General features: G+C 33.7%; 1 protein-coding gene across 3 annotated transcripts in view; it reads left to right on the top strand.

The window, feature by feature from the left end:
• The window catches only part of LOC124359290 (cryptochrome-1-like), a 77,857-nt gene that overhangs the window by 592 nt on the left and 55,321 nt on the right, over positions 1–21,944 (top strand). For all 3 annotated transcript variants that reach the window (XR_006922140.1, XM_046811909.1, XM_046811908.1), the window contains exons 2-3: positions 18,123–18,432; positions 19,294–19,402. Coding sequence is in view for 2 of the 3 variants with exons in the window: in XM_046811909.1 (XP_046667865.1) it covers positions 18,263–18,432; positions 19,294–19,402 (279 nt within the window). In the remaining variant the exon portion in view is untranslated. The remainder of the gene's footprint in view (positions 1–18,122; positions 18,433–19,293; positions 19,403–21,944) is intronic.

The raw sequence follows: 21,944 nt of genomic DNA, 5'->3' as shown, positions 1-21,944 counted from the left end.
TATCTGCGGCCGGGACTGATAGCAGCCTGATAGCATACCTGTTATCTGAGTTGTCCGGGGCATAGGTCAGTTCTACACAAGATATCGTGTTCAGTAGGTCGGATTGAGTGAGTGAGTTTACAATGATGAATCAACCATCCTCTAGTTCAACCAACCCTAGTGAATTGTGTGTGTCGGAGTGTTTCGTAGGGCACGTAAAGAGCTTACGTTTTAACCGAAACGAAATTATCTCTTTTCTAATAGAACAGGGCATTTTTAAAAAATGAGTGTATTTGTTTCGTCGTGCGGTCGAGTGGTGTTTTTAAAACCGGGAGACTGTGTCGTTTCGTTGTGATAGACCACTTTTTTGTTGCTGCTGTTTAGCTATATCCGCCAACACACTAATGGTAAGTGTTCTCTGTTAATATCCATCTATATATTTGAGTTTTTCATGATTTATTTAGTTTTTAAACTTTACATAATTGCCTTTGCATTACATTTCAATTTATATTTTTGATCAGCCCCTCTAGAATTTTATATTTTACTGATAGGTACTATCTCGAGGGATGTTTTTCTTTTATTGACATCAGCGCGGGGCAGCACCAAAGGCGCTGAGCCGGAGGCACTCGTAATTAATTTTTTTCTCGAAATTAAGAAAAACATTATTAATTTTGATCAAAATTCTGCTCATTTCTGTAATTTCTCATTTACGTTTGCAAAGATGGCGGCGCAACCGATGACGTCATCACGAGGTTCAATCATTGGCCACAAAAGGTCACGTGACGCTAGACGTGGATGTAGAACATGGAGATATTACTGGAAAGTTATTTAATTTTTTATTTTCTAGAACTTCGTTATTTCTCATTTCCACCCCATCAAACCTTATACTTTTTTTTATATAGGACGATTCCAATAAGTTAAGAACGCAAAACTCGTATTTTTCCGCCCCGGCGGTTTAATATGATAATTACCAGAAATTGTTATAATTTATAATTTTCTGTTGATCTGGTGTTATAGCCTAATCAAAGTTAAATATGATCACCCTGTATTTAGCAATTTTCAAGCATTTTAACAAAATCTCCTGAAATATATTACTTTTCTAAGTAATGTACTAACTTACTACACTTAAGTTAAGCTGCAGTAAAATAAAGGGCCATCATGACAACTGAATCAACTAGGTATATCCATTATAAAAATCAAAAATAGGCCTATTGAATAGATGAAAAAATTTAAGCTACAAATGTCCATAATGAATAATTAGCTTTTATTGGGTAGGGTACGATAAGCGGACCCGGTTTTTTATATCGAAATTGGCAAACAATACTACTTAATCATAACCATCGATATAATCAAACGATACTGATTAATTATTTTGAATAATTAACTTAAATAATTTATATCAACAGCTGTAAACACTTTCAAATAATAAGTAAGGTAATATTTAATATTGGGAACGAAAGAGCTGATGCCAACCAGGGCTCAGCGACTATTATGACGGGCCCTCAACCGTTCTGCGGTGTTCCAAGGTGTGAATCCTCTAGGGTTGTCTCGAAATGGATTCGCGCTGAGCATGGGAGAAGGTGGAGGTTGCATCCGGGTTTGAGAGTGAGTAGAATGGTATTACAGTCACCTTCCTCCAAGGTGGCTTCGGACCTTCTCTCATTAAACAGATCAATGTCTTCTAAGGTCATTGGTCTCATTACGGGGCATGGTCACCTGAGGAAGCATCTTCACAGAGTTGGCATCCTTCAGGAGGATCCGCTCTGTGGAAGGTGTAATGAGCAGGAGGAGGCTGGTAAGCACCTGCTCTTTGATTGCCCTGCAATAGCAAGAGAGCGGTATTTCCCAGGAGGACTTGATAGGTTGTTTTCGGCAGTTTGTTGAACTGCTGAACAAAGTTGTAGACTGGTGGGCCTCATGGTGTGTTTCCGGGGTGCGCAAAATGCCCTTGAGGCTTAAGTGCATGGCAGTAGGCCGCCCCAAGCGAAAAAAGGTAATATTTCAATTTTAGGTAATTACCATATTAACGCCCGGAGCGGAAAAAATACGAGTTTTGCGTTATTAACTTATTGGAATCGTCCTATAGAACAAATAAAATATAAGGTTTGATGGGGTGGAAATGAGAAATAACGAAGTTCTAGAACATAAAAAATGGAACAACTGTTCACCGCGAGGAGTAATATTTCCATGTTGTACATCTACGTCGAGCATCACGTGAGCTTTTGTGACCATGATTCAACCTCGTGATGACGTCATTGGATGCGTCGCCATCTTTGCAAACGTAAATGAAAAATAATACTGAAAATGAGCACCTATCAGTAAAATATCAAATTCTAGAGGGGCTGATCAGAAATATAAATTGAAATGTAATGCAAAGGCAACTATGTAAAGTGAAAAAAAAACTTAATAAATCATGAAAAACTCTAACATAAATAGGCTATAGGCTACATATGGATATTAACAGAGAACACTTACCATTAGTGTGTTGGCGGATATAGCTGAGCAGCAGCAACAAAAAAGTGGATTTTTAAAAATTGCAACATTTAAAACTTCTTTTTTTACTACTTTTTCTAATTTTCCTATCGCAACAAAACAACAAAGTCTCCCGGTTTAAAAACAACACGCGTCCGCACGACGAACAAATACACTTATTATTAAAAATTCCATGTTCAATTAACCCTTTGAGCCCCAGCCGCCGGTATATCGTCGGTAAATTTCACTGTCTAAAAACCCCAGGCCGACGATATTCCGGCGGTAAAAATAGTGCGAGAAACCCCAGCCGACGATATGTCGTCGGCATGATATAAGTTATTATAAATGGCTCTTAAGTGTTTAATGTTAGCGACACCAGTGGTTTTAGAACTTATATAATTTTATTTTCATACATATACAATATGATTTCATGGTCAAATGTTACTAAATAATATTTACACTACTCCTAAAGAGAGAGTAAGAAGATTAGCTGTTACTAAGAACAACATCTGCATCTGCTGTGACATTGTTTACATTTAGTAGACTGTGTTGATGTTCATTACGTTTGTGTGAGTAGACAGTTATATTATTGTTTCGGTACTTTCAGTATGAAATATTGTTTTATTTTGTAAATAATGGGTGACTCAAACCGGTACTTTGGGATTATACCGACCACACCAGTATGAAGAACACAAAAATATAAATTTATAGAAACAAACATGATAGAACGAAAAAACAAGTCTGTAATTACAAAATTACAAACTTACAAGCATTTCCAGGTATTGTGATCGGTATTGTTGTCGTCGCTGTTATCTTATCTTTCTCGAGAATCCCGATTACGGCAGGCCGCACGGCATCACATGATTTGCAAGGTACATAATTGCCTTTCCATTAAAATTAAATTTATATTTCTGATCAGCCCCTCTAGAATTTGATATTTTACTGATAGGTACTATCTCGAGGGATGTTTTTCTTTCGTTGACATCAGCGCGGGTGCTGCTGAAGCCCGCGCTGATGACTGGAGGCACTTGCATTTTGGGTGGCGGAATGTGATCAAGAATAAAAGCAAGTTTTGAGTGTTTTTTCAATAAAGAGTTTAGTTTTAGTTTTGGTAATGTTTGTTTTTGTTGAATTTTTGTGTTTGGAGAAATGTAGAGGTAAAACACGGAAGTACAACAAAGCGACGCGACTCTGCAATCACGTTATCTACTAGATCGCTCGACTTTGACCTCTGTCTGAGGATGGGGAGGGGTTTGCGATAAGACAATTCCTGTTTTATATTACCGAAATATTGTTCTACGCTAATCTAGTAATCAGTAGAAGCGAAATGTCAAATAAAGATTCATGTCTGGGTGTGGTCGGTATAATCCCAAAGTACCCTCAAACCTAGCAGAACATTCAAGTGACATTGACAGACAATTGAATATTGACTTTTCAGATGACGATTCAGTATTATCTGATATTTTTGACGATGATAGTGACCTTGATCCGACGTATGATCCTAAATATGATAGTGACAATGGCAGAAATGTAGGCCTATTTAGTGCTAAAGACTTAACACCTGAGATACCATCTACATCAGCTCAGAATAATGTTACACAACCTAGGCCTAGTACGTCACAGGTTTTGTGTCATTAAAAAAATATTTTACAAAATATTTATTATTGAACTAATCTGTCTGAAATTTTTTTTCCATGTTTGCAATAACATGACAAATGAAATAAAATTATTTCCCACAGGTTAATTGTTCCTTGTTTTATTTCTAAAAAATGTTAAATGTAACTTTTTTCTTTTTTTTAGTTTGCACATATGCGTTATTTTACATATATATCAGAAATCAGAAATTCTTTATTGTCAGACAGTAGAACACTGCAAAATAGCGTCAACAATATTATGTAATAGTTAATTACATTAAGTTATTTTCAGAATAGCCCAATAAAATTAAATATAAAAACGTCAGATTAATTTAAACAGCACTAAAGTTTTTGTCAATGCTAAAATAAATCAAAGTAAAGCTTACATAGGTGGCTAGTCTTAACATAAAGCTTAATATAAGCTAGTCTGACCAGAGCACTCGACAAAGTCCCTGACACTGTAGTAAGCCCGCTGTACCAAATGCCGCTTGACCTCCCTCTCAAAAGAAGGACTTGTTTTTGTTTTCATAGAGTCTGTGAGTGCATTATATAGTTTAATGCCGCTGGTTAATAAATGTCTTTCAAAAAAACTTGTTCTATGGGCAGGAATGGTTTAATCATATTGGAGTGACGTAGATTGTGACGATGTAGGGGATTTTGAGATTTGAAAAGGTGGAGGTTTTTGTGAACAAATGTCACGCAGTACAAGATATAAATCGATGGGAATGTTAGAACCTTTGCCTCCCTAAAAAGCGACCTACAAGAAGTTCTACACGGTTTCCCACAAACCGCTCTCAACGCCCTTTTCTGGAGTTTAAAAACGAATTTTGTATGTACACTTTCACATCCCCAAATGACTACAGCATATGTGAGAAAGGGGTAGATAAGCCCATAGTAAGCAGCCAAGGTCACTCTGGTATCAGCAAACTTTGACAGGTTTCTAATAACAAATATCCCCGAGCTTAGTTTCCTACAAACGAGCTCAATATGATCGTGGAAGCTTAATTTATTGTCAATCTGAACGCCTAGAAACTTTAGCGACTTACCAGATGAAATCTCTTCATCCCCCAAGTGGAATGGAATTTGCTCCAAATCCTGAGAACTTCTGATAGAAAAATGGATCATTTGAGTTTTCTCGTTATTTACTACGAGCTGGTTATGCTGAAACCACTGGGATATTTTTTGTGCTTCTTCAGAAGCCAGAGTCATGAGGTCCAAGTGGTTTGGGGCTTTCACTGTGAGGGATGTATCGTCTGCAAAATATAAATATAAATATAAAAGTACACAAACATTTTTTAGCCCTTATTGAATTTTTTATTTGTAAAGTACCTTATTTCAAACATTTTAATGTATTATTTAGGTCATTAGCTAGTATATTAGTGATGGTATGATTTTTCAAATGAAATCGTACAAAATCACTGAAAAGGCCTTGGGGTTTTTAGACAGTTACTTGCAAAACTAGACTTGGTAAAAATTTGCACAAACTATATTTTTAGGTCCGGGGCTCAAAGGGTTAAAAAGGAAATAATTTCATTTCGGTTAAAACGTAAATTTTTTACCTGCCCTACTAAACACTCCGACACACACAATTCACTAGGGTTGGTCGAACTAGTGGATGGTTGATTCATAATTGAAACGCACTCACTCAATCCAACCTACTGAACACGATATCTTGTGAAGCACTGACTCATGCCCTGGAGAACTCAGATAACAGATACGCTACCAGGCTGCTATCAGTCCCGGCTGCAGATAATATTCAAGTAAACAGATTATCCGGACACAGCACACAAAACTGAACATTAAAACATTAGAAACTTAACTAGTTATGAATATACCCCCTAAAACCATGTTATTTGTCATTTGCGCCCCCTAGTAGTACTATATGTATTTTTTGTTCAGTAGGGTGAGCAGAATACGTTGATAACGTCAAATTCATGATTTGCCGCCTCGGCCTTTAATATTATAATATCCAAATTTTACATAAGTAACATTTGATTGTTAAAAATGGCAGTCAATTTTAGAAAATTACACAACATTGCTTTGAAAGATGATAAGACATGTTTTACGTGGCTTCAACATGTTAGACTCGTACCGAAAAACCGAGATTGTGAAATTTGTGGGAAAAAAACAACTGTAACTGTGAGAGGAGCAAATATGGTCGTCTTTAGTTTTCCTAATTTTGGTTATAATAATTTGTTTCATCACTGTAAATATTAAATTCATATTTTAATTTAAAACATGTGATTGTTATTAAGGATTATAAATACTTTTATATCGATTGATAGTCTAGGATTTGAGATTCGAATATTAGGTATCAATGGTTACATTCTTCGATTTAAAAAACCGGGTCCGCTTATCGTACCCTACCTTTTTTATTTATTTTACAGATAAACAATATTTATTTAATACAATCTTAAAAGCCTATAATGTAATTCGATTCAATATTACTTTTCCAAATTAAGTTTATTCAAATCCAAAATCGTGGTAGAATAGAGTGGCCTGTGGCCACAATTACAGTGCCCCGAAGTAGATGTGTTATATTTGTCACAAGGTGTCAGACATGTTTATTCTTCAAAATAGTAAGAAATAATGGAATGTTACACTGTTGTGTTTTTTGTCAACTTCTCCAACACTAGATCAGACACTAGATCCCCACACTTCTGGTGAAAATGTATGTATAGCCTAAAAATAGATAGGGGTTTGAGTATTACCCGATAATTGTACTATATTGAAAATTTGAAATAACCCAATTATAGTTTTATTGGGCTATCAGTTTAAATATGACTTTGTAGTGAGTTAGGTTACATACATTTTTATATAATTATTGTAGATAGACCCACACATTTAGATTTAATCTCCGTTTACTTGCAACTTAGTAACGTCATTTCAGTTCCTAATTCAGAAATTGGATCGATCGGCTGGTAACATGTTAACTCAGTAGCATTTTACTGGAACGTAATACCCTAACGGTATTTTGTAATAGGTTATTGACATGTAACGGTATTACCATAACGTCAAGTGGCCATTACTCAAATATACACCTGACAATTTCAGTTTGAAATAATTTGGAACAATAATGGCAAACTGAATTGTGTTATAGACTTTAAACTCTTTGAGGTCTCATTACTATTTATAGATTTTATTTAAGTTTTAACTTTAAAATATACAACCAGCCCTGGACATATATGGTGACTTGTCTTTGTGTACTTTGATTGACATTGCTTTTTATGGTAAATGACCTGGCCTAATGCATGTAATATTGTTCAATGGCTCAATAAAATGGTAAATAATTAAAAATCGTACCAACTGCCCCCAGGTTGTATTTATATTCTAATAAGTTACTGCTATTTACATTATACAAACCAAAATTTTTAAAATACTTTTTACTGTAATATCTTTTTATTTTTTGTTGTAGAAAAGAAAGTTAAAAATTCCAAAAGAGCCCATGCATTCTTTTAAAATATTAAAATATTTATAGGTAATAATTTGTAAAACATAAAAATATCAAATTGATCAAAAGTAATCTTTATTTTACATACATATAGAATAGACCAATACTGCATGGATAAAGGTAAAATAGAACTAGAATACTATTAGACATATGTTTTTCTCACTACAGGTTTTTTCGGGTGTGATCATTTTTCTCAGATGGGATGCAACCTACATTGTAATTGTTTATTTTGCTTATGTCCAGATCTAGGCCTACTTTTAGTTACAGAAAATTAAAAAAAAAAAACTAGCGACAATATCTGATCAACCTAAAGTTGAGACATAAGCGGTCCGCGGAAATACTGCGGTCGACCTACAGTCGACAGCCATGGAAGGCACATTTTGGAATGCTGTTAAGCTCGGCCGTTGTATTCTGTTTAATGACGTCTCTTTCTTGAAATCGAGTTCCTTTCAGAGGCATTTTAGCTTAAGAAATAGCCAGAAGTCGCAAGGAGCCTTGTCATGGGAGGGGGGGTGTGGAGCTTGGCAAACCAGACATGTTTTGTTTTTAGTGAGAAAACTCTAATGTGCAGAGTGGGCAGGTAAATTGTCATGATGGAGCTGCCAAGTTTTTGTTGTCCATAGGTACAGTCGTTTGCGCCGCACAGCATCACCTAGGTGACGAAGAATCTCAAGATAGTATTCTTTTGTGATGGTTTGGCTATGTGAAGTAAAGTAAAGTAAATATATATTATTTTACCAGGTGAATTTAGAGCTAAGAAGCCCTAACTAACATTTAATCTGGGGACCACCGGCTTAAAGGTAACTTCTGAACCACCACCAATGGCCGGGCAGGTGAGCTGCTTGCAAGGACAGGATCGCTTAGTAGCAGCCACGCTCAACGTTGACCTGGTTATCATGCGATAACTGTTGTACCCACTACACTACCCCATTGGCAAACACATGGCTTATTCATTATGGACCACTCCACTGGAGTAAAAGAAGACTGTCATGTCCTTGCCGTGTTTTTTTTTTTTGTCTTGTTGATATTATGTGTTTCCACAGCAATGATTGCATCTTAGTTTCCGGGTTGTAGCCATAAATTCAGGATTCATTATCAGTGATCACTGTGTTCAGGAAGTTAGAGTTACTGTTTGCACTGTCCAGCATGTCTTGTGCAATTTCAAGGCATGGTTGTTTTTGCTCCATTGTTAGCAATTTTGGAAAATATTTTGCGGACACTTCTCATTTTCAAATCCTTAGTTAAAATTGAACGTACTGGCCCAATCCTTACTTTAATTTATTCTGCTTCTGCTAGTTCTCGAACTGTAAGACGACGGTCCTCTGTGACTAAATTTCACACTTGTTCAATAACATGCTCATTCTGGCTTGTCGATGGCCTGCCTGAACGCAATTAACTTTCCACTTACGTTTGACCATTTTTGAATCAATTGTAACACTTGATTCGAGTAATGCTCATGACAGACTCCACAAAAACCTATTGAATCTTGTGTATTGTTTTTACTTGCAAATCGCCAAGCTTTTGATGTTTTTCAGCCATTTTATAACTTGATAAAAACCGCTGAGCACAACAGAGAGGTCTACATAACTAGGCTGACTGTTGGCAACTGAAGCTTTTGTCATGATGCAGAACAGTGAGTGCATGCGCATGACAGTTCCCTCCATGTCCCCACTAAGCTTGGCCGCCAGCGGTTCATTCGGTTTCATTTCGGGCAGAACATCGCATACTTTTTGAACAGCACTCGTAAAACTTGGTTAATATGTACATTAGATTAGTCTGTAGCCAGTATAACACTTGACTCTTGAACCCTCTTCTGTTCAAAGATCTCACACTCTATTTTTAAAGCTTATCGTTTTAAAGCTTAGCCCTTTTAGTAACAACTAGAACACGTACTAACTTTCTCTAGATAGAATCAAAATATTAAGGGACCCAAAATGTACCCCTGCGGTACTGCATGCTTTACAGCTTGTTATTTGCAACTGTATTTTATTAATTATTTGATTTATTTGTATTTTGTATATATTTATTTAAGTGTTTACAATATCCAGAATCATTCACATGTTCCATTTCAACATATTTGCTGTATATTATTTAAATAGGAGGAAATCCAAGCAGATTCTTTTGATTGTATTCCATAAGATTTTATCTTTATAATTAATTTGGGATGAGACACACTGCTGAAGGCATGCAACGGATCAAATGTTTGGAATAAACTGAACCCCTGCAGTTACAGTTAATTTATTTGGTCTGAATCCATGGTGTTCCTCGTCCAATAAATTATTTGACTCCATGTACTGGAGCAGTTGAACATACACTATTCTTTTAACTATTTTTTAAAATGATGAAACTGGTCTGTAACATTATTTTTTTTATTTTCAATTTATTCGGGATATACTTTGATATGAATGTAGAGTTTATTAAAAATACCAATGGTTTTAAAATATAATTGATGGTATTTTTAATTATAGTCATTGATGTTTCATCTACCTTAGATGAATATTATTTATTTAAAAAAAAGAAATTACTCTAAAATCGTCAAGTTCTGATACCAGTACGAAAGAAACTTTTGATTTTGTCTATAATTGGAAAGTTTCATATTTTTTGGATGGCATAATGTTGGGTATGATTCAAATATCAACAAATATAAGAAAAAAGTTATTGATTCTTTCACTGACATCCAGTGGATTATTTATTACCCTGCCTTTATGTATTAATCTTTTCTTATTTTGTATTATACTCCAAGCTGCTTTACTTGGTTTGTTGAATTTGGAATTTTATTGCATATTTGCCGTTTTTGAGAATCTACTAAAGCTTGATAAAGAACGGTCTTTTTCTTCTTATTTCTTTGTAAAGCAAGTTCTTTAGTCAACCTAAATTCTTTTTTGAGCTCCACTAGTTTCCTTGGAAAACACAAGTTAAGGTAATAATCAAATAATACTCCTTTAAAATATAAATTTCCACTTATTAAAATCACTTACATTTAAAAAACATATTAAAATGGAGTAGTTTATGTTTCATTGCACTAACATTTACCACATCCAAGAAGTTATTAAATATCAATTTATGAGAGTTATTTTATGATAATAGGATGGAATTTAAGTAATACATCTGTGATTTCAATTATAAATTCAAGTAATTGTTTATTTTAAGAAAAAAATTTAAGTCAATTGATGCATGACAAGAACGTGTATAAATGACGCTATTTCATATACCAGCTATACATGAATAAGTAAAGGGAATTTTGATTTGATTTATCCTGTTTGAGGAAGAAAGTATCAACATTTGGCATCAAACATTTCTCCCTTCCAGCTACAAGAATAACCAGTACCTCTGAAACATCAATTAACTGCATCTGCGTTAATTTACCTGAGGACAATATCATTTTCACCATTATACGCAGTAGAATATCTGACTACTCAGGTCAACTTTTTAAGGTGTACTAAAAAGGGAACAAGGTTAAAGAGTAAGATAGCACATTCAAAAAGAATTTCTTTTAACACAACCTAGATCATCTTTAAGTTCACTGTCTTAGTTTAGTTAGTCCACTATCAAGAAATCAAGAATCTTTATTGTTGTCCCACTTAAAAGTATTAACAATGTCAGAGCTGGTATGAGTTAGGCCACATTCAATTGTCACATTTCTTATAACTAATTAAAATTCCTTAAAACCAGTTTAAAATTCAACATTTACAACTAATTAAAATTCCTTAAAACTAGTTTAAAATTCAACATTCAATGTTATTAAAATCACTTAAATAAAATTCCTCAACTGAATAAAAGGCTTTCACTTTTAGCACTTAATTAACATATCTTAAAGTTCTTAGTGCTCATTGTTTTGGCGTTGAGAGGTAACTTATTAAATAGTTTTGTACCAATGTAGATATAGCTATGTTGGGATTTGCTCAGCCTAGTATATTTCACATCAATTAAGTTTTACAGATCTGGTATTATAAGAATGTACAGAGTTTCTTAGGCTAAACGAAGTCAGATTTTCTTTGATAAAAACCAGGCTTTGCAAAATGTAAATACTTGGCAGCGTTAGTATGCCTAGCTCTATAAAAAAAGGTTTACAAGAATCTGTTTCACTTATGTTCACAAGGCATCGAATAGCTTTTTTTTGACATTTAAATACTTCCTTTGCACCAGCAGAGTTGCCCCAAAGAATAGTGCCATACAAAAGGTGAGAGTGAAAAAGTGAAAAGTAGGCATTGATAAGTATACTAGGACTTGTACATAACTTGAGTTTCTTTAAACAAAAGATAACTCTAGAAAGGCTAGAGAGAGCAGAGTGAGTTGGTATGAACACCCCAAGTAAGGCTAGAATCTAGATTAATTCCTAGAAGTTTCACAGATTTATTTTTCAGAGCCTTTAGGTCTACTACTTAAACTAAATACAATGTTTTCTGTTTTTTCTTGGTTAACCTTTAATTTGTTTGCATGAAACCATATGTGGGATCTTTCTTTCATGTAATTAAAAATTACATTATTCAGGTTACGATCTTTTACCTGATGTTAACAGAGTTGTGTCGTCTGCATAGAGTATGGTTTTGTTAGGCACAAAGGCAGGCAAGTCATTTACAAAAACAGTAAACAAAAAGGGGCCAGGACGGAGCCCTGAGGCACTCCACAAGTAACATGCTTTAAGACTAGGACAGGTCTGCGCCCACCCTCACATACTGCAAACGATCAGTCAGGTAAGAAATGAACAGAGACAGTTCCTTGTGCTCAACACCATAGTAACTTAGCTTTTCTATGAGTTCATTATGAGGTACCATATCGAAATGCTTTACTTAAGTCTAAAAGTAGTGCACAGGCTTCTTCCTTGTTTTCAAAACTTTCTAATACATGAGATACAACATTTTCCACTGCCTTAACAGTTGTCAAGTTATTCCTGAATCCGTACTGAGCAGGTGTAAACAAGTGGTTATGTTCAAAAAAAATTCACAATTTGCTTTTTCATAATACTTTCAATTATTTTAGATATAACAGCCGCAAGGGCGATTGGACGATAATTTGCTTATATTTGACCTATCTCCTTTCTTGTGGATAGGAACAGTGACAGTAACTTTTAGACATTGAGGGTAAATGCCTATGCTAAGAATAAAAATTAATTAAATACGTTAATGGACAGGATATGTTTTCAATAATTTTTTTTAGCACAAAATTCGAGAGGCCATAAGACGTCCTCAGATTTAGAATTGCTTAGCTTATTTACAGTATTACACCGTCAGCAATGCTCACTTCAGACCAAGTGAAAGAGGGGTGACTTGGGTGATTTAATACCCGATGATTTCAATACATCTATAGGACAAGATGATAGTGCTTACACTATCACTATTTTCTATTTACAATATCATTAATATTTACAAAAAAAGTCATTTAAACTCACCAGCTGTAATAGGTGTATCATGGTTTAGACCTTTTTTGTTTAAGCGGCCAGTAACAGAGTTAATAAACCGCCCATGCAGCTTTACAGTGATTATTGGATTCCATTATATACTTATCATTTGCCATTCTTTTTGCATTGTCTATTTGCTCTCTGTAATATTTCTTCAAATTTCTGTGGATACACACTAGGTTAGGATTAGACTTACTTCTTTCGTAGCATATATCTAGGAGTAGCCTAACTTTAGCAAGGTAAGGAGTATACCAATTTTTGTTTACCGTGTTACGGCTTTCATTGCTATTCTGTTTGATAGTTTTTGTTTTTAAAGGACAACATTCATTGAAATTGTCAGTTTAAAATTTGCATAAAAGACTGGAAAGCTTCGTCAACTTTACTTGCCAGTAAAAATACATTTAACCAGTTAATCTGACTTAACCTACATTTAAGCCTATTAATACCAATTTTCATTTAATAGTCTGTAAGTTATAGTTCTCGGTGTGCAGTCTGCAACTGATGGGAACACTTTACTTTTCTTAGTTAGGCCAAGGAAGCTCATTTTCAGAAGAAGTCCACTGTGGTCGGAGAGATGAGGGGGTGTTGTTTCACAGGCTGCAGGTTGGAAATAAAGTTATCCAAAACAGGAAGAGTTACGGGTTGGTTGAGAGTTCAGACAAAAAACAGTCATAAGACTTTAGCATGTTTAAAAAATTTTTAACTTGACTGTCATTGTTTCTTGGATCTAGGTTCATGTCAGTAGCGATTAAAATTTTTAAAGTTTCTATATTTTACCATTGTTGTTCAAGAGTGTCAAAGAGTTTGGACATCTTTGCGGTGAAAATTTTCTACAGAGGAATCCGGAGTACGGTAGACAGACACAACTAATAAGTTAATTGAAGTGAAAGCGATCACAGCTGCCTCAAACTGCTTCAGTTCGCACCCAAAGAGTCAATGTTCACAACCTCACAACAACTTTGAAGATAGTCTCTCACAAATATAGCCACACCCCCATAGGACACATTTCTACAGTAGCTTGCAGCCAATATGTAGCCTTATGGTGAGTATGTGTGCAACTCATCATGAGTACACAATGTTCATTAATGCACAGTACATCACACTTGGACATCATTCAGAAAAAACTTCCAGAGTATTTACTTTATTTTTTATTGATTGAATATTAAGATGTGCAACTATCAATTCAAGAGTTTTCTTCGGACAGAGTTGCACATGCCAGGCCCAAGGCCTACACTGAGTCCCACTAAGCAAGATTATGATGAAGGGACTTTTTTTTCCCTCCGACTCCATTTTTTTCCCGGTCTCTCGGTATATTCTCCAGCTTTTTGAACTACTGTGTTTGAATTTGAAATTGAACTGTCACTTGATTGACTATCGGACTGTTGGAATAATCGAGACTTCCGAAGTCATAAACTGTATAATTATTGCCGTCGGATTTACTGAATGTTTGAGCGTGTGAATTATTAGCACCATTTAACTGAGAATTTCTTACAATAGGGTTTTGTTTAAGTTTGTCAGCATTACGAATCCTGTTTTTCTTGAGATATTAAAGACGTATAAACCACCAATAAACCCACCTCATTCAGCTTCGCGATCAGGTTTACATTCTCTTTCTGAAGTTGTGTTAATTGTTTTCTCATTTCTGGGACTGGTTTTAGAAAGTTCAAAAATTTGATCTGTCAGAATATTAATATGCAAACTACATTGTCTACAATCATCCCTGTCATTAATCTCTACAGAGTTCTCGCTGCTCTTACTTATGGTTATTGGACATTAACCTCGTCCGACTTCTTACCACACTTATCACAAGTGAAGTTCGATTTTTCACCAGCAGTAAAAGAATATTCACTACTAGATTTACCGGCGCACTCAAAATGGAACCACAACTTACAGTTTCCTTGACACTGGATGCCACCAGTCTTACTTGTAACAAATTTTGGACACGATCCACACTTATGACTGTTCCTACTAGGCGCCATTTTCAGGTCAAAAAAAGTTAATTGTGCTAGGTTTAGCTATTTCCTGTTGTTAAATATTAAAATGGTGTTTTTAATTCACTTAAACACAGAAATATTTATTTACAGTATATTACATTAGTCAGTCCATATCATAATTTTATTGTCAATCCATTAATATATTAAAAATTAATATTTACTATATTTTCAAACTATTGAATTATGTATGTGATTAAAGTTAGTATTTACAATGTCATTATAAATGCTCACTTATTTTGTATAAGCAAAAAGATCATGCTTGGATTGAGACTAGAACCTGTTAACTTCAGGTCAGTTGTTCAGCACATTGCCATGTGAGCTATTTAGGCTGGTCAGGAGTAAGCTTCAAAAAATTGCCTTGTTTACAGAATCTACCTCTCTTATCAACAGATTTCCAGGCCAGAGATAATGGCTTTTCTCTTATTTTATAATTAATTTTATATATTGGCAGGGTATGTAACTTGATAAATTAAATAAAATGCACATAAATTAAAAGTTCATCATTGATATTAAAATAAAGTTTAAGTCAATTCACAAATAGAATTTAAAGCTAGTTTAAAATAAAAATTTGAAGTCAATTCAGTAAACAAACACAGTGTGCTAGGATCAGTCACAATCAGTTGTTATTGTAAATAGAAGCAGCTCTCTGAGTGACAGATGAAGTCAAGTTATCAGTAGCAGGTTATAGCCAGGTCCAAAGGTGAGCACTGTCTTATCAACAGAGAGAGCCCTTCTTATCTGTGACCATCTAATCTTGCTTCCAATAATTATGCCAATATTTTCAGAAAACTTATTGTGAAAAAATATAAAAACTGTCAGATATTACCTTGCAGGGATTTAAAACTATTTACTTCTAACTGTTCCTGGTGTCAAACTGAACACTAAGGTGTAAATTTTGTTTACAATTTTCTTTAATAAAACTAGTAAAGTTTCTTCATAAATCAGAGAGCACAACATGACCACAAACATCACATGGGAATATATTACTGCCTAACGTAGTAGGATATATTACAGATCAACTGGAAGATAACAAATTTGTATCATCTATCCTTTTAAACTACAGAAAAGTGTTTAATTACTTGATACATGATTAGATACTGAAGAAACTATTTATTCTGGACTTACAAGGCAAATCAAAGGATTGGGTAACAAGATATTTTAAAGGTCTCAGCCAGATTGTTGAAATCCATTGGACCATAAATAGACAGCATGCACTAGAGCTAGTAAGTGGAGGATTTCCCCAAGGCACAATTTTGGGTACTTTCTTATTTGTGCAGTGTGAATAATTAGGTGTAAGAGGCTGCTGCAAGCTGCATTTCATTCACTAGTGGAATGAAACATAACATACAGCCTGGTTCAATGTGGAGGAATATCACATCAGATCTTTGATAGAATACTGATTCTCCAGAAAAAGGCGATTAGGGCAATGACTAACCTCACTTCAACAGAGTTTTAGAGAGACCTTTAAAACACTGAGGATTGTGGGTGCCATTGCGCTTTACATTTACATGGTTGTTGTCTACACAAACCATCTGGCAGAGCACAGAAAAGGGGAAAGTATCCACTCCTACAACACACGGAGAGCAACAGACTACATCTTTCAGTACACCACACTACAATATTGCAGAAAACCCTTGTACATTGAGCAGAAAGTCTTCAACAAGCTTCCACAAAATCTGAAAATATTCTAAGGCCAACAACTGAAACAAAACCTTCAAGACAGGCTGATGGATCATGTATTTTTTTTTTTAAATAATGTAACATCTAGATCTTAATGGGAAGAAATTAAAGTGGGCATTCCTCAAGGTGATATTTTGGGACCTCTACTTTTTCTTCTATGCATTAATGGTTTACCTAAAAATGTTTAACCAAAAGTTATATTGTACACAAATGACACAATCACAGTTGTTAAAACTGACTCTCACTTTCAAATGGAAAAACAATTCAATCAAGCTTTTTCTGAATTGGCATACTGGTTTGAGGTTAACGGATTGGAATTAAATCAAGAAGGAACTCAACTACTGAATTTTTGAATGACACAATTAAAGGAAGTGATAATAAAGACGTGATTTTCCAGGTTCAGCGAAAACTATGTGACAGTGCAAAATTCCTGGGTATTGATCTGGACATAAACTTTTCTTTGACAAAAATGTATTAAAAATATTATTAAAAGATTAAACTCGGCATGTTATTAAATGCTAGTATTGCGAAACTCAATTAATTTGGAAACTAGAATAACAATTATTCATTCTTTCTTTTTTTCAATAATTTAATACGGTGTTGAATTTTGGGGATCATCTTCTGACTTCAATAAAGTTTTTAAGATCCAGAAAAAAATCACAAGATTTAATACATTATTGTTACATTATATTCTGACAGTGTTACCTTTTTCTAAAGCAATTCTACGTATCAACGTTTATGTAACAATAAAGAATGATTCTGATTCATGGAGTGACCATTGAAGGAATACTTTTGAATCAAGATGATTGACACTGTGAAGCAAGACTAGAACTTCAAAGACTTATAATTCTCTACTCATGTAACTTTTTGATGAATGTACATATTTGTTAAAAAAAATCTCAATAAAGATCTTTTTGATTTTGATAATACATGATAAAATTGCTTTAATTATTTTGATCATAAAATTAATTAAACAACTATGAAGAACAAGACCTTGTTCGGACATGTATACCACATACTAAATATTACATTTTCAGGAATTCATATAAAGTACATTGTATCAATATTAGAATTAACCATATTAACTGACATCTCACAGCATAAAATTGTAATAATGCAGATTTTTCTATTGTGCATGGGCACTCTGTAATAAATTATTGTTTACGAAAACTTTATCACTGTCACCACTTTTTATTGCTATCTGTCACACCAGAATATAGGTGACAAAGTCACCAGTTCTGGATATCGCGCATCTCTATTTCAAGTGGGGTTCTAGTGGAGATTGTGTCAGAAGTATTTTTTAGCATCATGCTGTCTGTCCTGCGCCAATTTCAATAACTTGTCATCATACTGCTGGAATACATTGTGACATACTTATATACACCAATCAATGTAAACTAGATTTAGGTTTTGTTATGAGGTATATTTAGAATTATCTTTTTTAAAGTTGCACCAAGAATTATATGTCTGAATAAATAATGGTTAAAAAGTCTTACTTGAATTCTGTTTTTCAGGTCATACAGAACACACAGGGAATAGGACACAGTTCTTGGTAATTCATGAAGAAAGCCTACACATGATAAGTGTGTTGTTTTAATATGGGATCAAACAGTATTTTATTCTATATTCATATCATAATAAATAATACTTAGACATGATGAAAGACCATCCAAAACACACAGTGCACTGGTTCCGTAAAGGTCTCCGGCTGCATGACAATCCCAGCCTCCGTGCTGGTTTAAAGGGAGCCACTACCTTCCGGTGTATATTTATATTGGATCCATATTTTGCTGGTTCTTCAAATGAGGGCATTAACAAGTGGAGGTAAGTATATTTTTAGTAAACTAAAGTAATTATAATAATGTATATCTGGGGGTCCTCTCTAGTAGCAGAATATAGTTTTCAACATGGGTACTCAAATCTTAGTTTGGATAAGGCATTTTCTTACAATAAAAGTACTGATCTAAATGCAATTTAAAGTACTTTACTTTTGGTGATAAATTACTTTTGGTGATAAATTACTTTTGGTAATAATACTTTTGGTTTTGATCTTGTACACAAATAGAGCGTGCCATAGATAATAATGGAGAACTGTTGCATAATGATGTAAATAGAGTGTTTTACTCTAAATGAGCAACAAATCACTTTTTTAAGTTGAGCAAAAATTATTGTTTAATATTGTAGTATTCCTTCTTCTCTTGATCCTTCTCAACTGTATATTGAATTATGTATAAAGAAGTGTATTTTCATTACAATTTTACCATAAGTTTAATGTTGTTTGTTTGATAAAAATTTAACCACCTCTATTTGGTCTTTAGTAGTCTTTATTATTATGGTTTAAATTTAAATTGTATAAAAAACATTTTTATCTTTTAACAGAAAAGTTTTATTAAGGTATTGTTTGTGCTAGTTTACAAAGCATCTAAAGGATGGACTATTCAAAATCAATTGGCATATTTAATTTTTTTTTTGTATAAAAATATTCACAAATTAAAAGTACAAAAAACATTTCTTAATAATTTTAACAACTACCACATATAGAGAGATTTTTCACCAATCCAATTGTCTTAATTCATATACATTATTTGTAATAGCAATAGTTTATATTCATATTATTACCGGTACTATAAATTTACTTTTTGAGAAAATAACTCAGCCAAGTTTGTAATGTTTGTTTATTTTTAGGTTTCTGTTACAATGTTTGGAAGATCTAGACAACAGTCTTCGCAAATTGGGATCTCGTCTTTTTGTGATAAGAGGCCAACCTACAGAGGCTCTACCCAAACTGTTTGAGGTAATTTAGTTATATGCTGCTTCATATCACTGCTCATAATTTGCTGATGTCCAATCTTTTTCTAGAACAAAACACTTGGTTCAATATTCAATAGTTTTTTTTATATTTTAATTCTACTTTTAATAAGTATAGATATACCAAAACAAAGTTATGGCTGTCGTGGTAGGGCAAAGTGTCTATTGCACTTATATTTAGCCAAATATGAAATACATTTTCGTACTATTCATAAAGTACGAGGGATATTCGGAAAGTTGATTTCGTTTTGCGTTGTGGCCGCTAGGGGCGAGACTAGCGCGGCCATTGTGGTGTCAGGACGTCCCACCGCTCAGTGGCTATCCAGCCGTGCTAGCGGGAAGTTTGTGTTGTAACGCAACTAGTCACAGTGCCTGTTTTAACCCTGCAACTGGTTTTAAGCGATTATCGACGCATTAATTATGTTGTAATATGATCTCTCACAGCAAGCCTATTTTTACTTTGTTTGAAGTAAAACATATATGTAAATCTAAAGATAAAGATCCAAGGTTTCATATTATATTATAAAACGTTCTAAAGTTATGTTAAATCTTTCATTATAAAATTCTAAACTTGGATGTTGACATTTCCGATTGCCATTTGTTTGTGTAATTTCCGAACACGCTAAAATTACTGCATGTTTGTCAAAATTCCCTATCGTGAGTTTACGTTCTACACGATCGTAAGTGTCGTCACTGAAAACAGTGTATTCTTGGCTTTCAGAAACATCTTTTCAATAGCCAGTAGGAAAATAAATGTTTATAAAATAAACGTTTGAAAAGCTCGTCTTTTGTAAAATTCCAAAATGCCTAATGCGTCGAAAATAGCTTCATTAAATTTTATTATTTTTGTTACTTTATCGTTGTCTGGAAATAGTGAAAATCATATCAAAACAAAGAAGACGAATTGCTCTAAGCAACAGTATCATCAACGAAGACTATGAACTAGTATTTTATTTTTGTTCTATTGCACAATCACCGACTCAGCCAGTAGATAAGAACAACGCATCGCTTGGTTGCCATGTTGATTTCTCTGTTGTTATTACGCCATTGCCGGTATTAGTGTATTGCTTGCTATTTATTTGGATATTTTAGACTTTTCGTTATTTAGTGTGTATAAATAAAAGTTTGTTTAGTGTTTTTTTTAATTAGTGAAGTGAAAAATGTAGAGGTTAGGTTAAGTTTTAGTGAATAGGTTAGATTTTTGTGGAACTGAAAGTAAGCATGTTATACGCTTCAGGTTCAGTGTTTTATTATTTTGTAGACAATTTATAGTTATTTCATAATGAGTGTTAATTTAAACATAATGTATTTATTATAAAAGCATATTCATGTATTTTAGACAGTAATTTTTTTACTTTTTCTGAAGGTATTAGCATTTTATTTCTATGACCATCGCTTGTTTTATTTAAAAAAAAAAAAATTAATAGATATAAAAATACATTGTTGTACATTTTTGTAAACTTCAATAAATGTACTATCTATATAAATAATTTTTGGATGAAAAGAAATTGTTAGCTAAAAATGTTAGGCATTTATTTCACAATTTTTACTTTTGTAAAAATTTAAAAAAAAATGTGTTGCCATATAAAAGTATCTTATACAATGTAAACTTCTATAAATATCATATTTTTCTCTTCTACATATATTTATTATAAAAGCATATTCATGTATTTTAGACAGTAATTCTTTTTTACTTTTTCTGAAGATATTAGCGTTTTATTTCTATGACCATCGCTTGTTTTATTATTTTTTAACCAAAAAATAATGGAGATAAAAATACATTGTTGTACATTTTTGTAAACTTCAATAAATGTACTATCTATATAAATGATTTTTGGATGAAAATAAAATTGTTAGCATACATATTAGGCATTTATTTCACAATTTTGACTTTTGTAAAAATTTAAAAAAAGTTTGTTGCCATATAAAAATATCTTATACAATGTAAACTTCTATAAATATCATATTTTTCTCTTCTAGACAATAGACAATAGACAATAGACAAACTTCTTTATTAGCATATTCATCAAGAACAGTAATAGAGTCAGAAATTAGATAAACTTGTTTTAGAAAAATAATTTTTGAGTCCGATGATGCATCACATTTGAGAGCGATTGTTGAGTTCCAGTTGAGGCCTCCAGTCTTGGTTCAAGAATTCGTCAATGGTGTAGAAAGGCTGTCCAACAAGCAAGTCATGGAGTGCTTTTTTAAAAGGGTTACCCTGAAGCTCTCTTAATGGTTGTGGTAGATGGTTCCATAGCTTTCGCCCAATGTAGGTTGGTTTCTCCTCGAAAAGTGCTGTGCGGTGTATGGGTAGAGTGTAGCTTGTTGCATAACGTGAGTTGTAGTGATGAAGGTCCTTTCCAGTTTTGAGATTCTTCTGGTGTGCATACATGATAACTTCTTGGATGTATAGCGCAGTAACAGTCATTATCTGGAGTGTCTGGAAGGCATGTCTGCAGCTCTGCCTTGGTTCTAAGTCAGCCAAAACTCGGATGGCTTTTTTCTGTAGGGTAAGAACTCTATTA

This window comes from Homalodisca vitripennis, chromosome 4 (genome assembly GCF_021130785.1).
Source record: "Homalodisca vitripennis isolate AUS2020 chromosome 4, UT_GWSS_2.1, whole genome shotgun sequence".
Classification (NCBI taxonomy): Eukaryota; Metazoa; Arthropoda; class Insecta; order Hemiptera; family Cicadellidae; genus Homalodisca; species Homalodisca vitripennis.
Note: the sequence above shows the minus strand (reverse complement) of the source record. Positions and strands in the feature narration are given on the sequence as shown.